Raw genomic sequence first — 23,080 nt, forward strand, 5'->3', positions numbered from 1 at the left:
CTCGTCACACTGGCAACCCTCCGAGCATTGCCGAGTGCAAGAAGTAGATGCTGAGACCACAGAACAGGAAACATCACAAGTGTAAGGGCACAACTCATAATGGCTATTGTCTGGACACACGAAACCTACAAGACAAAGTGAGACAAGATGTAACCATACCGTACATACATGGGGGTCTTACTGGTCAGACTCATGAATAACTAAGAATAGGTGAGGTAGTAAAGAAGGAACTTACTGCAGAAATCGGATGACCTCCAGGACTTTATGTTGGCCCCAGCAGCCTGGCACGCTGTCACATAAGCCTGAAGGCTTTGACATAAGATCTCTGCTTGACCATCACTTGCACACATGTCAAACAAACATTGGTTAAAATAGTCGGTGACGTTGACATGCTCATAACAGTCAGAAAATGGTCCATCATCCTTCAGCAACAGCCCACAAGCCTTGTATCGGCTGAAGATTGCCGACCTCATGTCATCGCATCCCTCACAGTTATCTTTACATCTACAGTCTTCTCTGTCTCCATTTGTGCTCCAAGCTGCCCCAAAGTCTTCAGCACTAGCAGATAGCTGGCCAGATGGTAGACGTAGGTCATCATCAGAGTGACCATTGAAGTCGCCACAAAGGCCACATATAGCACTCTGATAGGTAGAGGGAAGAGTTATGTGAACAGAGTTTATGGTATCATAACGGACAACCACCTCCAAATCAGTCTGGAGGACCATACTGGAGCCTTCTTGACTGATTTTAACTTTACCATTATCCAGAACGAAAGGCAAAATGTGGATCTCCTCATTGACCTGTAAGATATATGCAGACTATATTAGTATACTATTCTAAAAGATGAGGAAGAGAGATGGGCTGAACATTCAGGGATTAGGGCAGTGCCTTGGGGGCAAATAACCAGATGGGGCGCACAGCCTCTCGCCTATCATTTCTAAATGGGCATTCCTTAAAACCTGCAAAATAAATACTAGTACTAAGTGCTAATGACATGGAGCTCCCTACTGCGTCTCCATAGCTCCCGTCTCCAGCGTAAGACCTAAAGTAATGTGCGTTTGTGGCACTTGTCTCATTCTGCCTATTTCACCACAGAATTAAACATCGATTTACATTAGAGAAATGGCTGCAATGAACAGTGCTGCACGAGAAACACTGGAGGTATAAGGTGGAATAGACTGCTGTCATTCTCCACAGGTAATTAACATGATACAATAATAATATTACTAACTATAAGGTAATGGAGCCTATTTATTATACATCCTTATGCTGGAAGGGAGAGTTAGCAAAGGACATTAGTATATTGGAATGTGTTAGATCTAATGGCTTACCGTCACCATCCATTGTGCCTCCCGATGAATGATAACCTCATACCCATGCACATTCACTTTCAATGATCGTATCCCGACTATGTTTTCTTTTCCAAAGTTTCCACTCTCAGCAACTATTGAAAAGTTTCCAAGTTTTGAGTTTTCGCTGCAGACCTCAGTCAAGGTATAGGAACATGAACCTTGAAGGTTATAGCTAAGGCCATCAAATGTGGTGAAGAGACGGTTCCCTGCCGTCACACAAGTGCCAGTTGTCTTAGAATGACAACCAATGGCTCCATTGACCACTTTACATTCTTCATTGGGGGCACACGATACTGCCTGGCATTTGACCAATCCATTCTCTGTACACTGGCACTGCTCGCTGCACTGTTCATCCACATAAAACGTCTGGCCTCTCTGATAGTAGGTATCATTGTAGTCACAGCCACATTCAGAGAAGGAGACACATGTGTCTCCACTGAGCACAAAGCCACTGTCACAATAGCATCCCTCCGTGCAGCTCTTCTCACAGTCCGAGGCAGAGTTGGAACATGTGGCATGACAGCCGGGTCCACAGAGCTCGTAATGGCTATTCGGAGGGCAGATTGGCTCTAAAAGGAGAAGAAGAAGAGAGTCTTTGGCCTAGATTTACTAGACACATTATTTGTAGACACAGAAATTTATGGCAGACAGTCTACAGATGTGCTGGATTTATCACAGTGATATCACAGGCTAATTGATAATATTGGCATATCTGAAGACTGTCTAATCAAGTCAATTTTAGAACAACTATTGGGGGACTTACTTTAAACCAAAATTTTGCAACCAAAATGTTGGCACACTTTTGGCACCTTTGTAGGTCAATCTGAAGTAACGCTCTTTGACCAAAGCCCCTTCGGATCCAGCAGAAGTAGTGCACATTAGCAGCAGTAAATCTTGGCCTTAGTTCTCATAGTTCTCAGGATACTTGTATCCTAAGGCTGCGTTCACACTACGTATATTTCAGTCAGTATATGTCAGTCAGTATTGCAACCAAAACCAGGAGTGGCATAAAAACACAGAAAGGCTCTGTTCACATAATGTTGTAATTGAGTGGATGGCCGCCATTTAATGGCAAGTATTTGCTGTTATTTTAGAACAACGGCTGTTATATTGAAATAATGGCCGTTATTTACTGTTATATGGCGGCCATCCACTCAATTTCACCATTGTGTGAACAGATCCTTTCTGTGTTTTTAATCCACTCCTGGTTTTGGTTGCAATATGAGGACCACAATACTGACTGAAATATATACGTAGTGTGAACCCAGCCTAAGATTTCATGGTAGGTAGTAGTGCCTCTCACTTCAGACTGTATTTTTTATAGGTGCATCACAATGTATGACCATAGTCATGAGGTTTTTGATTTCTTTAATTTGGGGTTCCTGATGTTCATAGATTAGCTACATGCCTAAATAAAATCTTACTCTGAATAGTCGATGTCCACTGGTTGCATTGTCTACCTATCATTGTACCTCAATTACATTCAGAACAAATGATTATGTCTGACTGCAGAACACATAGGGTGTATTAGGTTATGTCTAGATAACTATCTTCTCAACCTGTGGTATGTGTATGGGGCCCTCTGACTGCACCACAGTGTATGACCTTCTCGCGTTTGTGGTCCTTGACACTAAAGAAGCTACATGCCCAAAAAGACGAGAGCATCCGATGAAACCCTGGTCAGTGATCACTATGGGATTTGCAGCTCACCTTCACATTGGCAAGTTATTATTGTAACTCAAGAAAGTTTACTTACCACAGATTGTATTTTTTCTCCAGTCTTCTATAGTTACTCCTTTGCCTTGACAATCAGACACATATCTGCTAATGGCTGCACATACAACTGAATATTGGCCTCCAGATTGACAGCTATCATACACGCAGTCAGTGAAATGTGATGTAGAGTCGATGACCTCATAACATTGACTGAAAGGTCCGTCCGGCTTCTTGATAAGGCCACAATACTTCTTTTCTGAGTATTTCAGTGAATCCTCCTTAGTGCAGTCTTCGCACTTTCCTACACACCCGCTTTCACACTCTGTTGCTTCCCCAACTCTATAGTTTTCAATAAACTTTATGAAATCTTCCTCTGTGCCATTCAGGGGCAAGTCATCACTAGGATCCTGGTTGAAGTTTCCGCACAGACCACAGAGGGCTTCCGCATATGTGTTGGGCACCATGATTCGGCCATAATTGTCCCAGTTGTAGTTGATGGTTACCTCAAAGTCCGTCCTGATAAAAGCGTGCTCTCCTTTCATGAAGGCTTTGATTCTGTTGGATTCCAGGGACAAAGGTAACAATTTGGCGACTCCATTAACCTGGAACATACATTTTTAAACAATTTTAATGTTTTTATGTGTAGTTTATGGGAAAGACATGGTGAGGTACAATGTGCAGATTCTAGCTTTAGATTTCAGATAAATTGTCCTTGTGTAGGTATCTAGCCATCTTTGTTGCCTTCAGGGATACAGCTGTGAGAGTGCAGTGGTAGCTCTCAAACTGGACAATTGTTCCTAAGGTAAACACCTGTAGGGATACAGAAGTCGCTGTCATACCTGGGCAGGACACAGCTATGGCGGTGCAGAGATGTATGACCAGGCACGTATGGTAATATTATTGTGTTACATGGCCTATGATAAGAGGTTGCTGGACACATTTTACATCAGGCTCCAGGACCTCAAGTTACAATATGCCTCTGACTGCCTCTACTACAATATAACGTCCACCATTACTCTTTTATATATGCCCTAGTCATCAAGGTAGTGTTATACCCTGGAGATCAAAGGTCTCATACATTTTAATTTCCTTTCATTGCAACCAGATACAAGTATAAATCACAACATATACCAGTAATCTACTCACCAGAACTCTATGTGGATAGTCTCTGGTCAGTGTTATGGTTTTGTTGTATACTTCTAAGGTCATTGACTTTGTGTAGGAGACGGTTTTGCTGCCCCTTCTCTCATTTTGAACTTTGACTTGGAAAGGGGTGAGGTTAGGATCCATAGAAGGACACAATCCAGTCAGCTGATAGGTACATGTCCCCATGAAGTCATACCTCCTTCCGTCAAATGTTGTATAATGAGGATCTCCCGTGCTGACACATGTGGAGTAGCTTACTGGATAACAGTCTCGGACCCCACCTCTCAGCATACATCTTTCCGTGTCTTGGCATGTTTGATCTGCACACACCACCATTCCTAGAACGGGGTTACATTTACAGCGAACTCTGCACTTATCATCAGACCAGAACTCTTGGTTGGGCTTGTAATAAAGATTCTGGTGGACGCAACCACACGTTGTGACATCAGTACATCGACCAGCACTAAAAACATATCCTTCATCGCATTGGCATGTCTCTCGGCATGGTTCTGTGCATCGATGTGGGAAGGTTTTGTCGAGGCATGTGGCCTGGCAAGCAGTACCGCAGAATTCATAGTGACTGTTCTCCGGGCAATCCATATCTAGCAGAGAAGAAAAAATATTCATTTGAAATAACAATGATGTTACAATAATAATTTTGTCCACAAAAGTACTAAAAAGTGTACAAAATATAAAATTTGAGCTTACTGCATCCTGTAATGTTTCTCCAGTTTGGGATAAGCACTCCCTGTTTCCTACACTCTGAAACATACGCTTCAAAAGCCTGACACAGGCCAAGCCCTTCATGGCTACAAACATCTTTGACACAGTTGTTGAGGAATATATCGGTGCTGACAGCATCACGGCAATCCTTGAAAGGTCCATCGTCAACCTCCAGAAGACCACAGTACTCTTCTCCTTCGTAGAGGGTCTTCATTGTTTCATTGCATTCAGAACAGCTTCCTTGACAAATGTCCCAGCAGAAATCGTTGTCCTCAGAGACTTTCCATGACTGTGCCCACTTGGTTATCACGGCCATTTGCTTGTTGTCAGGAGATACTTTGTCATCTCGAGGGTTACCATTGAAGTTTCCGCAGAGACCTCCAGTGGTGGCATAATAGCTACTTGGGATGGTGATTTCCACATGCTGGTTGTAATCATATTCAACTGTTAGACCAAAGATCGTTTTCAGGACTGCGGATGATCCACTTTGAGTGACAGTGAATTTCTCTTTAATGAGAGGAAGATTTTGAATTTCATTGTTTAGCTAGGAAAAAAACACCAAAAATAAAGATAAATCACAGAATATAGAAGAAACAGATCTCAACATTTCACCAACATTCCTTCATTTTTATTCAAGTTCCTGAAATGGATCATTTTCTATCTTCTTTCTATCAGCTCTCATCACTGAAGGAGGCTGCATCTAGGTATACATTGAATTAGGGCTGGGCGATTAATCGAATTAATTCGATTAATCGTCCAGAACGTTGAAATCGATTTGATTTTTTGTGAAAATCGTAAATTCGATTTTCACAAAAAATCATTTCGTGCTGCTGTGCCGGAGAGGAGCTGAGAGGAAGGTGGGTTGTGGTGCGGGCCGGCGGGAGAGCCGTAGAGGGGCGGTGTGGGTGAGCGGGGAGAAGATGCTGGGTGGCCAGGCTTTAGAGGGGCGGTGCCGGCGGCCTCCAGCCACTGACAGCGCCGCCGCTGACCTGCCCCCGCCCCCTCCACTGAGCGTCCCGCTCTCCTCTCGGCCAGACATGGAGGTCCCGGGTCTGTGGAGGAGGAGGCCGCAGGGCTTACAGTAGGTGGTGATCGCAGCGCTGCAGGTCCTGGAGCTATACAGCGGGATGGGGGGGGGGGGGGGGGGCTCAGTGCAGATCCCCGTTCCCGCTGTATAGCTCCGTGACCCGCAGCGCCGCGATCACCACCTACTGTAAGCCCTGCGGCCTCCTCCTCCACAGACCCGGGACCTCCATGTCTGGCCGGGAGGAGAGCATGTGTGCGGAGGTGAGAGGAGGAGGAGAAGGACATGTATGTGCCCTCCTGCTCCAATCACCCCCAGCTGCACCAGTCACCCCTCAGTGTCCCCCCCCCCAGTCCCCTCAGTGTCCCCCCAATCACCTCAGTGTCCCCCAGTCCCCAAATGCCCTCAGTGTCCCCCCCAGTCCCCAAATCCCCTCAGTGTCCCCCCCAGTCCCGTCAGTGTCCCCCCCAATCCCCTCAGTGTCCCCCCAGTTCCTCAATCCCCTCAGTGTCCCCCCAGTCCCCTTCAGTGTCCCCTCAGTGTCCCCCCAGTCCCCCCATCCCCTCAGTGTCCCCCCCAATCCCCTCAGTGTCCCCCCCCGTCCCCTCAGTGTCCCCCCAGTCCCCTTCAGTGTCCCCTCAGTGTCCCCCCATCCCCTCAGTGTCCCCCCCAGTCCCCTTCAGTGTCCCCCCCAGTCCCCTTCAGTGTCACCCCAGTCCCCTTCAGTGTCCCCCCCCAGTCGCCTTCAGTGTCCCCCAGTGTCACCCCATTCCCCCTCAGTCTCCCCAGTCACCCCTCATCTATACCTCCACTACTACACCCCTTATCCACTAGACCTCCATTACTACACCCTACGTAGATGAAGGCACAAACATGATTTCCTATACTATATGGGGGCTCTGTTACACTGGAAAGCAATATAGTTGTTGTCTGAAATATCATTAAAATAGTATCTGATGCTGCAGGGAGAAAATGTTCTGTTTATTTAGCAAAAAAAGAAAAAAAATCGAGATTTAAATCGAGAATCGTCCAAATTTTTGAAAAAAAAACGAGATTTTATTTTTTGCCCATATCGCCCAGCCCTACATTGAATGTTCATTAATAGCTTTCAATGTTATGCATGGAGGCACCATATCAGCCATAGTGCATGCAGCTTTAATGAAACACAGAGGGGTCTCAAGTGGTACACCCCCCTCTGATATCCACATGGTCTAGTCAGCATATAGTGAGAGGGCATCCTCCCTAGGCTATCCCTTCAATGCCTCCTTTTGTATACTACATCTCCTTTTGGCAGGGAATTGTCACACAGCAGCTAGAACTTTACAGCAAGCATAACTGGTCTTTGTAGTAGCCGCGCAGGCATGGATAGGAGTGAGGGGCACTTACTCGCACTTGCCCGGGCTCATCTTTCACAAAAGAAATGTTGAAGTTGTATACAAGGATATTGATCAGTCTGACAGAGGAGGATGTTGGACTTCCCCGATTGTCATTCTTTTCCTCAATATGGAAAGACTCCAAGGTTGTATCAGATCCAACATATGTGGCCAGGATATATGCACAAGTGCCGTGGAAGTCAAAGTTGTAACCATCAAAGGTTGTAAAGTGCGGATCTCCCCAGATAGTACAAGAGCTTGTATAGTCCGGAACACAAACTGCAATGTTGCCATCGTTGATCTCACAATGCTCTTTGTTTCTGCATGATACTGACTTGCAAGGATCTAGGAAAATGAAAATAAGAAAATGTCTCTAACACGCAGTAACTCATCCTTCTATAGCAGGTGGGGGTATTTCCCGATGTTACCATACACAACTTTACTTAGAGAAAATCATGTAGGGATAGATATAATATGTCTTTCCAGTGTTGTTACCAAACATTGCCTGACCTTTATTAATACATTGGACTTTTCCATCTAGGATTGTACAGACTTCATCAGAAGCACAGCCGTATGGCTCACAAACCATCACATGTCGAGATGTACAAGTACAGGACTGGCTGCAGTCTTCTGAGATGATGGTTTGATTGACCTGCAGAAAAGCAAAAACAACATTCAAATCTTAAACTATTTCAACAAGGTAGAAAGTTACAGAAAAATAAAGGCAAGAGAGGAGGAAGAAATGGATAAAGAAGGAGAGAGGTTACAGGTGAATGGGGCAGAATAAAGATGAAAGAAGGAGAATAAGAGGAGAGACATGATGCATGGAAGCTAGATGTAGCCATTAGTATAACGACATCAGAGCAACCATGTTATCACCATGTCATCAGAGAGTTGCCGAGTCTCTGTCATCTCTTCACCTGGTAAAATGTTGAGTTTAAGATGCATCGGTGACACAAGTCTGGGGTCACACAGCGCCCATTCTGGAAGAAATACCCTTGGTCGCACTGGCAGCCCTCGGAGCAGGTTGTTGGACAGCTGGTTATGTCAAAGAGGGAAGAGCAGCTGGTGGAACAAACCTCAGCGCAGAGCTCATAATGACTGTTCTGGGAGCAGCTGTATGCTGGAAACATCAGAGCGGATGGGAGTTACACAGTGGACAGCCATACTTATTTCACTTTATTATCAACAACATTCTGGATTATTGGAAGCATAACACACATATTCTTAGATTCCCTCTTTTCACAGAAGTCCTGAATGGAACTGCTGGGCCATGGATATGCTTGGTATCCTCTCCTGAATGTAGCTTACTATAGGGGTGAGGTAGGGTTCACTGCCTTAAAGGTGTAATTGGGGGCCCAAAAAAATAACCAGCCACCATAATCAGGCCCTGTCTATGTGCAAAACTGTAGATCACCACTGATGTTCCACTAGTTTAGCATTATATTTGCATCTGATGTTACATACTCCTCTACATTCAAGTGTGATTAAAGCTGCATGGATGCATCTTGTTTAAGGGGGGGGGGGGGATACTTTGTAATGACAGATCCAAATAGATTGGACAATAATTGCTGAGTAGGATTTTTAGAAACAGTATTGTTTTATACTGAACGGTATAGGACATGGCTAGTGAGGGACAACAAAGTGGAGATCTGGCGTTATTGTATGAAGTTAGAAAACTCTGTCTTCACATGTGGTGAATGTATGAATCCAGTACTTACGACAAAAGCTTTGTGTCCTCCATGACTTTATAGCTATACCCGCATCCTGACAAAGCTTTGCATAGCCTTGAAGAATCGTACAAAGTTCTCCAGTTTTCATACAAAGTGTATTAACACAGCTTGTCAGGTAGACTTTAGGGTCAATGGTGTCATGGCACGGTGAGAATGGACCACTTGGAGAAGTCAGAATTCCACAGAAATTTTCCCCACTAAGCATTTTCCGTAATGATTGGGGACAGTCGGGACATGTTTGGTTAACTCCTGTGCAGATTTCATTTGTAAGACAATATTCTTCTGGTTCTTTCCAAGAATCAGCGAATGATGCAGCATCATCACCATATGGACTAAGGTCATCTTTATTGTTGTCATTGTAGTTTCCACACAGACCACAAGTCTGGTTGTGATAGGTCGCGGGAATAGTTACATGAACTGCGTTGTCTAAAGTGATGATTAAGCCAAAGTTGGTTTTAAGGACGAGTCCGCCACCCTGATAATCAGCCCTGAGCAGACCGGCCTCCACCTCGAATGGGACATTGCGAAGAATATCATTTACCTGGTTAAAGACATGAAGTCGTCACTTATTATTGCCAGAAGGGTTTATCATTCACAATATCTGATGTCCACCCAAACCTCTGCCACTGGCCCACAATGATCTTGGACAACCTCGCTGAGACAACCACACACGATTGCAGTAAAGTGGTCTTCTAGAGAGTTGGTCCTCCCAAATGATAGGGCAAAAAAGGTGTTTTAGATCAGTGATGGGTGTCTTGTAGAGTTGGTCTTCTGGGGAGCTGTCACTATATATTGGGGTACGTTCACTAATAAGATGGATAACAACCATCAGAGGGATCAATGACAAACAATGAGTGTTTGGAGAGTGAAATGATTTATAATGGTATGTTATATGTAACTCCACATAACCTGGAAGTGTACCAAGTACTGTAATTATATGGCAGCCGAATTCCCATCAACAACCACGTCCTGCCTCATTGACCTGTATAGATGATACATGGATGTAAATCGGCAAATGATAGGACCATGGTATAATGTGGATGTGGACCTGTTGTTTGCAGGCTCCTTGCCTTCAATGGTTCATTGTTATGGTGACTTTGCTTGCCTGAGCTTCTCTTTGTGAAGTCTATAGGACTCATTGAGCCAGGCCCTGCTTGCAGTGGCAGGAAATCATGCACCATGAGCCTCGCCAGAACCCATCCTTCCTATAGGTGTGAGTCCAGGATTTCCGGATATGCCATAAATGCATATAATGGGGGTACCCCTGTAAGAGTTATAAGTAGGCCATATATTATACAATATTCAACAACAATGATCTTACCAGGATTGTGTTTTCAGTTCCTTGTAAAAGAGTAACATTATAATTGTAGACTTCAAGCATGACTTTCTTGCTGGTGGTCACTGAGCCTTCTATGTTCCTGATTCGGAGGACATAGGGAGTCAATGTCGACCCTTCGGTCAGGCAGGTCTCCGTCAATATGTAAGAGCAGTTTCCATTGAAATCATATCCGAAATTATCAAATGTATTAAAGGTTGTTCTCCCAATGGCGGAGCAGACGGCATTTCCCACAGGATTGCAACTTTGCACACCCTTGACAATGCTACATACTTCATAGGGACCACAGGAGGTGGACTCGCAGGTGACAGTCCCTCCACTGTTGCAGGTACATCTCTTCTCACAAGTGTTTTCTGGATAGAAGATGTCCCCAGACTTGTAATATTGAGAGTTATAGACACATCCACACTGAGACAAGGGCACACACTCTGTACCACTGAGAACATAGCCCTCCTGACATGCACAGCCTTCTCTGCAGGTGGCATCACATTTTGTAGACAGTGACAAGGAGAGGCAGGTGGAAGGACAGCCGCTGACACACACATTGTATCTGCTGTTCAAGGGGCAGGACATCGCTGCAAATTAAACACAATAAAGACTTGTATTAAATTATGCTTTTATTTCTTTTGTCTTTTATTTTTATTTCTGCTATAGTGTACATGGTAGAGGAGGCCTTGTGTACATGGAAGAGTTTTGTGAACTAAGGTGGACACTTGCCCTTCCCTCTTTTTCCTGGCTCAAGCATTGCGGTACAAATCTACACCTGCTCGGGAGCACCACACTCCAATGGAGCACAACATAGGATAAAAGGTTCACAGGTAATCTTCCAGCAATGTTTATTTAGTTCGCAGAGAAAACGGCGTTTCGTTGGATGCAGCCACTGTTATCAAGGGGAAGATTACCTGCAACCCTTTTATTGTATGCTGTGGCCTGTTAAAGTGTCTTCCTTCACACCTTTCTGCACCCTCCCCCATCAGGCGAGTAGGGATACAGCTTGCGCAGGGGCTATGGCATACGCCAGGTGCACATCTGCCCCTTTTCTGAGGCATACATCAGTGGCACATCTGCCCCTTTTCTGTGGCATACGTCAGTGGCACATCTGCCCCTTTTCTGTGGCATACGTCAGTGGCACATCTGCCCCTTTCCTGTGGCATACACCAGGGGCACATCTGCCCCTTTTTTTGTGGCATATGCCAGGGGATCATCTGCCCCTTTTTTGTGGCATACGCCAGAGGATCATCTGCCCCTTTTTTGTGGCATACGCCAGGGGATCATCTTCCCCTTTTCTGAGGCATACGCCAGGGGCACATCTTGATAAATCCCCCCTTAAGTGTGTATACATGGGGTCCCTATCTTTTTGGGGCTCTGGTATGCACGGGGTCTGCCACATGGAGTTTCCCACTGAAAATACTAATTACTATTGACCATATAGATGGTATATGAAATGTGTGTTTCTAGATTTGCACTGTCCACATTACAATTGAATTCTAGATAGTGGGTACAGTAACTATTTTTAACTTAGTTTTGAGAAATGCAGCTATAGATTATGAATATACTTACGACAGATGAAGTCTGATCTCCAGTCATAGATGACAGCTTCAGCATCCTGACATGCGGCAGCATATCCGGTCAGCAGTTTACAGATGAGGTCTTGCCTTTCACCATATGCGCACATGTCGTAGACACAATCCTGAAAGTAAGTTTGAGGATCAACCACAGAATGGCAATTTCTAAAAGGACCCTTGGTGTCAAGTACCATGCCGCACTCCTTCAAGTTCTTCTTCTGCACTTTTTCTAGTTGAAGAAGTTTGGTGCAGTTTCCTCCCTTGACAATTTTGCATTGGTCAGAATTCTGACCTTCTCTCCAGCTGTGACCAAATAAAGGAACATCAGGCTGAAAGTTGCCATCACGATCAATCAGCTCGTCTGTAGAATTATTATTGAAGTTTCCACAGAGACCGCACACGGATCCAGAGTATGTTGAGGGGAGAGTCACACCAACTCTGGCATCCCAGTCAAATGCCACACGGATTCCAATGTTGGTCTGGACAATGCATTGTCTCCCAGACTGGAAGATGTTGATATTACCAAACTTAGGCCGCAAAGCTACCGGAATGTTGGACTTTATTCCATCCACCTAAAATAAAACATCTCAAGTTAGTCAAAATGTATTAAAAAAAAAAAAAAACTCTTCCCAATGAGCAGGTATGTTTCTTAAAATGAAGTTTGTAAATTATGCATCTTGGCAAAAAAAAAAAAAAAAAAAAGATTTATATAATTAAAGAAAAAGGCCTCACCGATCTTCCATGGAGAAGGCAGGAGGCGTTATCACAGCATACTGCAGCTGAAGAAATCTTATTAATCTTGTCACATTACCATAATCCATAGTATGAACTTACCAAAACTGCTGCTGGGAATTCTCTGCGGATTTGGACTTCTATGCCAAATATTCTAAGGATCACAGCGGTGTTATAAGATACAAGAAGGTTTCCTTGATTTTGATTCAACACAATAACCTTAAAGTCGGGTACGTCATTTCTTTTCTTACAAAGGCCTGACAGCAGGTACTGGCAAGCTCCCTGAAAGTCATAATGGAAGTTATCAAAGGTGACATAGTGAGGGTCCCCTGAACCTGAGCAGGTGGCAAATTTGGTTGTATAACAATCTTGAATTCCATCAACGACAGAGCAAGTTTGTCCATTTGCGCACTTAGTATTCTTGCATTCAACTTTACGAGTAGTTGGATTGCAGAGACATTTTTTCTTACAGTTGGGATCATCCCAAAATGAGTCGCCTGGATTGATGGAAAGGCCGTTGTAAAAACAGCCACAATTTTGCTTTGGTTGACATGTTCCTTCAATCATCACAAATCCTGCGTCACACTCGCAGACTTCGACACAAGGTTCATTGCATGTTGATGGAGCTTTTGGATCCAAGCAGGTAGCTGGGCAGGCACTTCCACAAGATTTATAGGTGCTGTTACCAGGACAATCCATGGCTGAAGAAAAATTACAAAATGGACCGTGATATTGGTAAGAACATCAATACACCATAATTGGAAAAAAAAGCAATTAAAAATTTTTTTTTTTTACTAAACGGAGATGCCAATGAGATCTTCTAACCTTCAAACTCTTGAGCAATCTAGGGCTCCCTTTTAGCCACAGTGAGTTTCCTGTGTTGTGCATATTTATGTAGATCGCTATGAGCTTTCTAAGGCCCGTGGGCCTAGTCATCTAGCTAAATTTGCTTTTGAGTCTGCTCAAAAGAACGAAGAGAGCAATGTAACAATATCAAAGTATATACTTTAGAAGTCTATATCAACTAGTGGTTTTTACCAAAATGATTGCAAATCCTTACAAAATGAGCCAGGTAACAGTTATCTAATGCCAAGAAGTACCTTTCGTTTTGTTTATCTATATGAAGAAGATCTTGAGGTTCTACTTACGGCAATTGGTAACATTTCTCCAGTCATCAACCCTTATGCCTTCCCTGGCACATGCGTCACTGTAGGCCTTTAACGTCTGGCACAGGATCTGATTGTAACCATCATTGAGGCACATATCATATATGCAATTTTCTTTATATATAAGGGGATCAATTTTTCCACGGCAAGCTTTAAAGGGTCCATTACTCTGGGTGAGAATGCCACAATACTGATTGCTTCCATAGAGTCTTTTGTTGTCATTGGTGCAGGTTACACAATCTCCATTGCAGTCATCATGGCAATTTTCATCGATGTTATCTTTAACCTTCCACAGTTTGCCATAAGCTATTGGGGTTAAGGCCGTTCCATTACTGCTAAGGTCGTCATTTGGTTTATCATTGTAGTTTCCACATAGACCACAAACAGAGCTATAATAACTGCTGGGAACTGTAATTTTCAGGAGGATATTCCAGTCGTAAATGAGCTTGAGCTTAAAGTCTGTCTGAAGAATTAAGGACGTTCCACTTTGCAATATTGTCAATTTATTGTTATTGAGGTAAATGGGAAGCTGAACAATCTGATTATTTACCTATTAAACGAAGAAATCAGAGAAAATTAAATAAAAGGATTTTTGAGTGTGTCTGACGTTTGCCCTGCAGTCTAAACCACCCAATAGCACTGATGGATGAGAAGAGGTAGCTATAAATGTGTGTGACTCTCTTGGTAAGAACCAGTAGATTCTCCATAACAGCCATATGCATAACTGGTGAGGGCTTCACACATATGGCTAAGAAAGGTGGACACATGGGGTAGGAGGTCGCAGAGGTGGGATAACATCACAAAATACTTGGCCTAGGGCCCTTAAACTTTTCTCAGTCTGGTGGAAAGTTGGTGTAACAATGGTATATTTTTGCATATGGGGGTGGATTATTTAAAAAAAATAAAATAAAAAAACAACTTTAAAGTGTACCTTCTGTTTTAAAAAACTTTTGACATGTCATGTCAAAAGTTTTTGATCGGTCTGCGTCATTGGTCGGCCTCTGTCTGATTGCCTATGGAAGTCTATAGAGCCCGACTCATATCTTGTGACACAGAACCAGGAGAGGAGACACTGCAGCACGATCCTCTTCCCACTCGTTCTCATGATCGGTACAGGTGTGAACATGCCAAAAGTTTTTCAAAACAACAGTGACACTTTAATTGAAACAAGCTGTGTCAGTATAGAAGTGTTAAAAGGATATACTATCACTTTTTGATCCATGGAGGTTCAGCCTCTAGAATGGGGAATATGCTGCTCTAGTGTTGTGCCATGACCCCTCCATAGTTCTCCCCTGTGGTGCTCCCAGTCACCTCACAGTGCTGGAAGCGACAGCTGGCTTCATTGACTACAGTAACAGCTATATCACTGTTCTACGGGGAGCCAGCTGACAAGGAGATACAATGAAGGGAATGCAGTGTTATACCAGTGCTGCAGACCTTTAATGTTCAGGATCAGTAAGGGTCTTAGAAGTCTTGGTGTTAAACCATTAGTAAAATTTGATAAATAATGTTGATTTATTATACTTTGTATCTTTGAGTTCTCCTGGTGACTCATCAAGAAACAGAGGTGATTGACCTGACTATTCATAGAAATACTATACACTTACCCTCACTACTCCAAATTCAGACCTGACGCCAGTGATATTATAATTGTAAACTTGGATGTTTACAGATTTAAGGTACGACACATGAGATGAGCCTCGATTTTCATTCATAGTCTCAATATTAAAGAATGGAAGGTCGGGATCACAGGTTCTGGACATAGTATAAGTGCATGTGCCTTGGAAATCATAGTTCTTCCCATCAAATGTGTGGTAATGCGGGTCTCCCCATGCCCAGCAAGTGGCTTCTCCAGTTCCTTGGCAAACAGCTTTACCATGATCGATTTTACAGACTTCTTTTTTCCTGCAGGTGATTTGGCTACATGATGGTCTGGAGGAGCCTAAATAATGAATAGAATTTTTTTATTATTACATAAAGGGAATATAGCTTAAAGTAGGTCAGTGCTTGCTTGCTTGCTCCTCATTCCCTGTGCACTGTCTATGCTATTACACACACAGACATTCAGCGTGAGGGCTCCAAGAAGCAGCGGGAGGGGCTGCCCTGATGATCTTTAGATTGTTTGAGTGGCCCTTAGGAGAGAGTGGTCGTCTGCTGCTGTCGTTACTATTACACAGAGCAACAGCCAGCAGACCTTTGCTATCGTTAACTAAATTTAGGTCATGCTTTAAATAAATATCCTGCATGTCAGCTGATCGTTGATTTAAAACATGATCTATTACACAAAATGATTATCGGCCACAACAGCTGGTAATCAGTCAAGTACAGCCGATAATCTCTGCGTGTAATAATACCCTTAGGGTCCTATTCCACAGGCTGAGCAGGGCCCGATCAACTATGTAAACGAGCGCCGATCTGCTAGATCGTCGCTCGTTTACTGGGCCTAGTCCACGGGCTGATGATCGATGAGTGAGGGCTGCAGGGACATCGTTACCGATGTCCTTGCAGCATACATTACCTGTCCGGGCTTCTCCTCCGCTCTGTCTTCCTCCCCGAGTCCCGCGCGGTATGGCTTTAGAATGGCCTGTCAGCTGACAGGCCGCTCAGCCAATCACAGACCGCAGCGGTCCCGGCCTGTGATTGGGACTGGCCATTCTGAAGCTAGAGCGTGCGGGACCCGGGGAGGAAGACGGTGCGGAGGAGAAGCCCGGGCAGGTAATGTATGCTGCGCTTCTCAAATCGTCGGTCGCCCGCCGCGCACCGCTATTCCACCGTAGCGATGCGCGGTGGGGGAACGATGATTTTAGGTCTGGCCCTAAATGAACGATCAGCCAATGACACGATCATCGGCTGATCATTCTCTCCATTCCACCGAGCGATAATCGGCCGAATGGGGCCGATTCGGCTGATTATTCCACGTTCCTGTGGAATAGGGCTCTTAGAAAGGAAGGATCTGGTGAATGAGAGGTCAAATCAACTTACCAGCGATGCAAGTAGCGATTTCACCAAATGCGTTTAGGTTGGATATCCCAAAAACACTCAAACTGAAGGGACTTTTGCTGCTCTCAAAGACGAATTGGTTGGAACGTAACGTCATTGGGAATTCCCCCCAGGAATACTCAGTTCCTTGAATTGGGCTCCACTCGATGTTCTCTAGAGAAGCTTTGTTCACAGTTATGCTTTCTACTTCAGACGTCTTAGCAACAAGAATGGCTTCATTGCTAAATTCTTCCAGAGCCAGAGTTTGGAATGAAGTACAAAAGGATGTCACATCTGGGACGGTCATAAGAAATGTGTCGTATTCTGCTGTTCCTTTGCGGCCACCAGCACTATAATACATGACTTGGATGCCTTCTGTTGAGTCAATGAATAGTGGAGCATTCGCCTTGAGCTGAACTTCCATGACATCTCCAGCATCTAGTTCCTTGCTGTTCTCCTGGGATCCAGCTTGATAGGTCACAAGGGTGTTCTGGGTGGCAGCTGTGACATACACGAGATCATACTTGGTCTGGAATGATACAGTTGGTATGAAAAACTTTGTTCCCCAAATGAATGTGGGCTGCAGCTGTTCATAGACATGATTGCACTTGGTGAACTTATAGGAGCAGGTGTGGCCACTCAGAACAGCAATTGGCTTGCTTGACAGAACTTTGGTGCCGCTAAGGTCATCCTCACTTTGGAACTGAGTTGCTTGATAGCTCTCAAGTGAGACTGTAATGGACTTTCCTTTGCTGTAGTTTTTACCAGAATAAGACAACACTCCAGTCGGGAATATGGTCAGCGTTGTAGGCTCTTTTGTAATAATAGCGAACTCTTTAAATGACCCTTCAGGGGGAGTAATAATGTAATATTCTGTTCCCAACTCCTATAGAGAAACAATGATGAGGGACAATTACATGGAAGCGTGGAATGAACAATATGATCAACATAAAACCCCAGTCATGGATGATGGTGGACGCTCAAGGGAATGAAGTTTACATATTGATATATCTTTTTGCTGCATCAAATTTTGGCACAGAGGAGTTAGTTGTGGAAAATAGCTGGAGATATTCACCTACAGTATTGATGAGACCAATGGTTCACCACAATCTCATCACAGCAAAGTGAGCATTAAAGGGGTAGTCCGGCGGGGGGGAGCATTTTTTCCTGGGACCGGGGAGGAGGTGGCTAAGGGAAACGACGTCCACTCACCTCCTTGGTTCCAGCGGCGGGTCCCGCATTGCAGCGCTCGGGTCCCCGCTTCCTGGCCGCTTCCTGGTGTCTGACGCGGGCCTAAGACGATACGTCTCAGGTCCACTCAGCCACTCAGTGAAGGAGGTGATATCTGAGCGGACTTGAAACTTGGACCTGAGATGTCACGTCTCGGGCCCGTGTCAGACAACATGGAAGCGGCCGGGGCCCGGAGCGCTGCGATGCGGGACCCGCCGCTGGAACCAAGGAGGTGAGTGGATGTCGTTTCCCTCAGCCACCTCCTCCCCGGCCCCAGGAAAAAAATGCCCCTCCCACCGGACTACCCCTTTAATATCCCACAGAGCAGTCCCCTGTTTCCACACCTATGATGAGAAGGCTGTACAATTTTTGTGAAAAAGGTTCCCCTGCGCCACACTCTGGTATGGAAAGCCAAGCATGAGGCAAGGAGTTCAGGACCAGACTACATAAAATGGATAAAAATTTATTTGGCGTGAAAGGCATTTTAAGGAATATCCCATGCAGAGTGTGGTGCTTATCCCTGTGTTCTTTCTCCCCTGACCGATAATGTTCATATTGGTTGAGTTCAAGCTGGTGGGATTCTTAAAAATGTTGAAATTAAAAAAATTGAGCTACAGTTTCCTATTGCAGATGCAGGTCTTGAAAGCTATGACATCTAAGACACAAATCTCTGGCCGGAAGGAAAGCAATGGGATCATTGTAAACCTAGGTCCCACCATAGCTCTGATGCTGTTCCTCCATCTTAGCCCACAAATGTTAAAGTACGACCGCTCCCCCCTCAGGCAGGGTAGAATACTACTTTTTGTAATGTTAACCTAAGTGGCAATGAAAACTATAGCTTTCCCCCCCTAAAAAAACACAAGCAGATAGCAGTAAAGATCTAAATGAGATAATGTGTGTGTGTATGTGTATGTGTGTGTGTGTGTGTATATGTGTGTGTGTGTATGTGTGTGTGTGCGTGTGTGTGTGTGTGTATATGTATGTGTGTGTGTGTGTGTGTGTGTATATGTATGTGTGTGTGTATGTATGTATGTGTGTGTTTGTGTATATGTATGTGTGTATGTGTGTGTGTATGTGTGTGCGTGTGTGTGTGTGTATATGTATGTGTGTGTGTGTGTGTGTGTGTATATGTATGTGTGTGTATGTGTGTGTCATGTTATCCCTTCACTATCTGCCAGCAACATTGTACAATAATATAGTGCTAAGTAAACATTATTAAGAGCATAGTTCACATTCATCGCATTGCAAAAACTCCCTTTCCAAGGTTCACAACATAAAAGCACAGCCGTAAAACAGGTTGTTCTACATCTAATGAACCATTAGAAAAATATCTTGCATGTAAAATATTGGAAAATATATAACTTTGTTGACTAAAGGCTAAAGGTGGCCATATTTACAGAAGATGACTCAAATGATAGCTGCAGTATTCCTCCCCGTGATCTTTCTATAGATGAATAACTGTTGGCTGTGGTTTATTTCTCATCGATACAAAGGCTCAATGGGATCCGACGCGTCCGTGGTATCCGAAAATATCTGTAGTATGAATGTTAGTTAAGAATCTACACAGCTTTAGGCTCTAGATCATGTTAGGGGGGCATCCTACTATAGAAATCCCAGAGCCCCAGGATATATACAGTATGTAGCCAGATATAGTGATGATATACATAGACCATAAGGGCCCTATAGAAGTGATCCAGTCGGGTGCCTCAATTTAGTAATTGCTTTTACCAACTGGGACAGAAGGGCCTGTTGTTTGATTTCTATTTCCATGACCCATAATGCATTTTTTACAGACATATGGTCCTTGCTCCAAGGTACGCTTTGATAATGGGCACCACAGCCGGGGTACAGATATTACTCTTGCAGTAATCTGTGTATGATCCACTGAGGTATTGAGAGTAGATCTAAAAATCTAGAATTTGGATCAAAATCTTGAAAGATGAAGGCATCTGCTTTATTAAATCCTGGAATAATTGGGCCATGTCCAGAAGATGGACGAGGAACAGTGGTGGATAAAGACTGAGCAGCTGCCTACACAGAATCAGTAGGAACATTGCATCTTAATGGTATCATCATGACTCCATGACTTGGTCTAGGGGCCTTATTGTACAGATTAGTGACCCAGAGATTTGGGGGTATTTAATCTTGAAACTGATGATGACTAACAACGTATGAAGAAGGTCTGAGGATGGAAAAAGGACAGAGTATGGAAAGTAAAGGAGAGAATGTAGGAAGCACAGGATACTGAGGCCACCATCAAAAAAGATGGATCCAAAACCATAAATATTCTATCTATGGTAAAGAATCTTTTCTATAAATTTACTGGAAGTTTTCATACCGTCAATGGAAATAAAGATGCACTGTCCGAGGATTGTGGCTTGGAATTCATGGAAACAACCGATACCGGATTATTGGACGTGACTGACACAACATATGAGGAACTGACAGAATCCATCAGCTGGATCTTAGATGGAAGCTCAATTGTGTTTTTCTCCAGTTTTTTTAAGCTAAACCTTGGATTGAATGAATTGGCGCTGATGGTATTGATCCTGACACTGACTGCGGTGTTGTCCTGTAAGGCGGTGATAGACAGGCTGAGGGTGGGATTGCCGGAACTTCTGTTATGGTTCTGCATGAAAGCCGTGATGAACTCTGTTCCAGGGACTCCGGCTGTGCACAGGGCTGGGGAGGGAGAAAGAAGAAAAATTAGATGAAAATCAAACAAGAATTGGAATATTTTGTTTTTCTACATGTTGTAGTCAGTTAAAGAGACATTCCTTAGAATTTTTTTTTAATTAACCAAGCTGAAGGGGCAAATAAAAAAAAAAAACAGCCTCCACTTAGGGCCATATTACACGTAGCGATGCAGAGGAGGAGGCGCTGAGCTGTGAGGCCAGCAATCGCTTCCTCCTCGTTCCCTGCTCATTGTCTGTGCTGTTAGACACACAGACAGCGAGTGGGGGGGGGGGGGGCGAAGGGTGGTCTGCTGCTGCCACTCCTGTTACATGGAACGACAGCCAGCGGACCCTCTCTATCGTGATTGTTTTGATAGGTCATATTTACAGACAATTATCAGCTAAAATTGTGTATGTCGGATAATTGTTGCCTTTTAACATGACCTATTACACCAAACTATTTTTGGCCTATAATCAGCCATGTACAGCCAATAATAGTTTGTTGTAATAGGGCCCTTACCACCTTGCTCCACTACCATGTGTCTGTGTTGCACTAGGACCTTCCCACTCAGCCAATCAGATGGGCGCGGGATCCTGCTGCAACTATTGGCTGAGCAGGAAGGTCCTTGTGAGACACAAAAACAAGTAAGGCACGGCAGGAGACGGATACAATTGCTTCCCTACTGTGCTCTTCTGGATCATTCTCCCACCACAGTTACTTGGACACTTTTCATTGGTCATTTTCATGGATTATTTCTATGAACCCCTATTGTCTTGCTGTAACCTATACTCACTGATTGCCAGGGAGAGCAGCAGGAGGCACGGCAGACCATGAGAGCGTCCCATTGCTGAAAAAAACAGAAATAACATATTATTTCATGGGCTTGGTGAATAGACGGGAATACCCCCACAGGTGACTCCATTTTGAAAACTACACCCCTTAAGGAATGTGACAATAGGTACAATGAGCATTTGGACTACAAAGGCTTTTTAAAGTTTTTTGCAAAATTGGGCTGTGAAAATAAAAAAAAAATCACAATTTTCACACTTATACTTTGCTGAAAACCCATATTTTTCAAATTTCAAAAATCTTGAATAAAAAAAGCCTCAATATTCGTAAAGCAATTTCTCCAGAGTACGGAAATACCCCATTTGTGAACACAAAGTATTGTGCGGGTGCAGAGCTCAGAAGAGAAGGAGCACCTCTGTCTCGGTGTGCACTCCTGCTCTACCAGCAAATGCACGGACATTTACTGCCCCTTTCTAACCAATGTTGAGGCTTACTTATGGATGCTGACTGACGCTTACTAACAGAAACTCACTAACGCTTACTTACGGATGCTGACTGATGCTTACTAACAGAAACTCACTAACGCTTACTTACGGATGCTGACTGATGCTTACTAACAGAAACTCACTAACGCTTACTTACGGATGCTGACTGATGCTTACTAACAGAAACTCACTAACGCTTACTTACGGATGCTGACTGATGCTTACCAATGGACACTGACTAACGCTTACTTACGGATGCTGACTGATGCTAATGGACACCGACTAACGCTTACTTACGGATGCTGACTGATGCTTACCAATGGACACTGACTAACGCTTACTTACGGATGCTGACTGATGCTAATGGACACCGACTAACGCTTACTTACGGATGCTGACTGATGCTTACCAATGGACACTGACTAACGCTTACGGATGCTGACTGATGCTTACCAATGGACACTGACTAACGCTTACTTACGGATGCTGACTGACGCTTACTAACAGAAACTCACTAACGCTTACTTACGGATGCTGACTGATGCTAATGGACACCGACTAACGCTTACTTACGGATGCTGACTGATGCTTACCAATGGACACTGACTAACGCTTACTTACGGATGCTGACTGATGCTAATGGACGCCGACTAACGCTTACTTACGGATGCTGACTGATGCTTACCAATGGACACTGACTAACGCTTACTTACGGATGCTGACTGATGCTTGCCAATGGACACAGACTTACGCTTACTTACGGATGCTGACTGATGCTTACCAATGGACACTGACTAACGCTTACTTACGGATGCTGACTGATGCTTGCCAATGGACACAGACTTACGCTTACTTACGGATGCTGACTGATGCTTACCAATGGACACTGACTAACGCTTACTTACGGATGCTGACTGATGCTTGCCAATGGACACAGACTTACGCTTACTTACGGATGCTGACTGTTAGGATAGGGACAGGGAAACACAAGGACAGGTGAGCCCTGAAGCTGGCACCCGCCCCACTGCCCCTACCTGCTTGCCTCAGAAGCTCTA

At 44.2% G+C, this 23,080-nt stretch overlaps 1 protein-coding gene across 1 annotated transcript in view; it reads right to left on the reverse strand.

Annotated features, from left to right (window-relative positions):
- Positions 1–4: 4 nt before the first annotated feature.
- The window catches only part of LOC138768859 (IgGFc-binding protein-like), a 68,999-nt gene continuing 45,923 nt past the window's right edge, over positions 5–23,080 (reverse strand). The window contains exons 2-20 of the mRNA XM_069946826.1: positions 21,545–21,598; positions 20,414–20,757; positions 16,849–17,731; positions 15,474–15,808; positions 13,849–14,416; positions 12,803–13,401; positions 11,964–12,540; positions 10,389–10,978; positions 9,056–9,608; positions 8,255–8,457; positions 7,845–7,986; positions 7,348–7,679; positions 4,923–5,481; positions 4,215–4,816; positions 3,109–3,670; positions 1,332–1,921; positions 236–800; positions 78–125; positions 5–18 (exon numbers count right to left, since the gene is read on the reverse strand). Coding sequence (XP_069802927.1) covers positions 5–18; positions 78–125; positions 236–800; positions 1,332–1,921; positions 3,109–3,670; positions 4,215–4,816; positions 4,923–5,481; positions 7,348–7,679; positions 7,845–7,986; positions 8,255–8,457; positions 9,056–9,608; positions 10,389–10,978; positions 11,964–12,540; positions 12,803–13,401; positions 13,849–14,416; positions 15,474–15,808; positions 16,849–17,731; positions 20,414–20,757; positions 21,545–21,598 — 8,120 coding nt within the window. The remainder of the gene's footprint in view (positions 19–77; positions 126–235; positions 801–1,331; positions 1,922–3,108; positions 3,671–4,214; positions 4,817–4,922; positions 5,482–7,347; positions 7,680–7,844; positions 7,987–8,254; positions 8,458–9,055; positions 9,609–10,388; positions 10,979–11,963; positions 12,541–12,802; positions 13,402–13,848; positions 14,417–15,473; positions 15,809–16,848; positions 17,732–20,413; positions 20,758–21,544; positions 21,599–23,080) is intronic.

Source organism: Dendropsophus ebraccatus, chromosome 12 (assembly GCF_027789765.1).
Source record: "Dendropsophus ebraccatus isolate aDenEbr1 chromosome 12, aDenEbr1.pat, whole genome shotgun sequence".
NCBI classification, from domain to species: domain Eukaryota; kingdom Metazoa; phylum Chordata; class Amphibia; order Anura; family Hylidae; genus Dendropsophus; species Dendropsophus ebraccatus.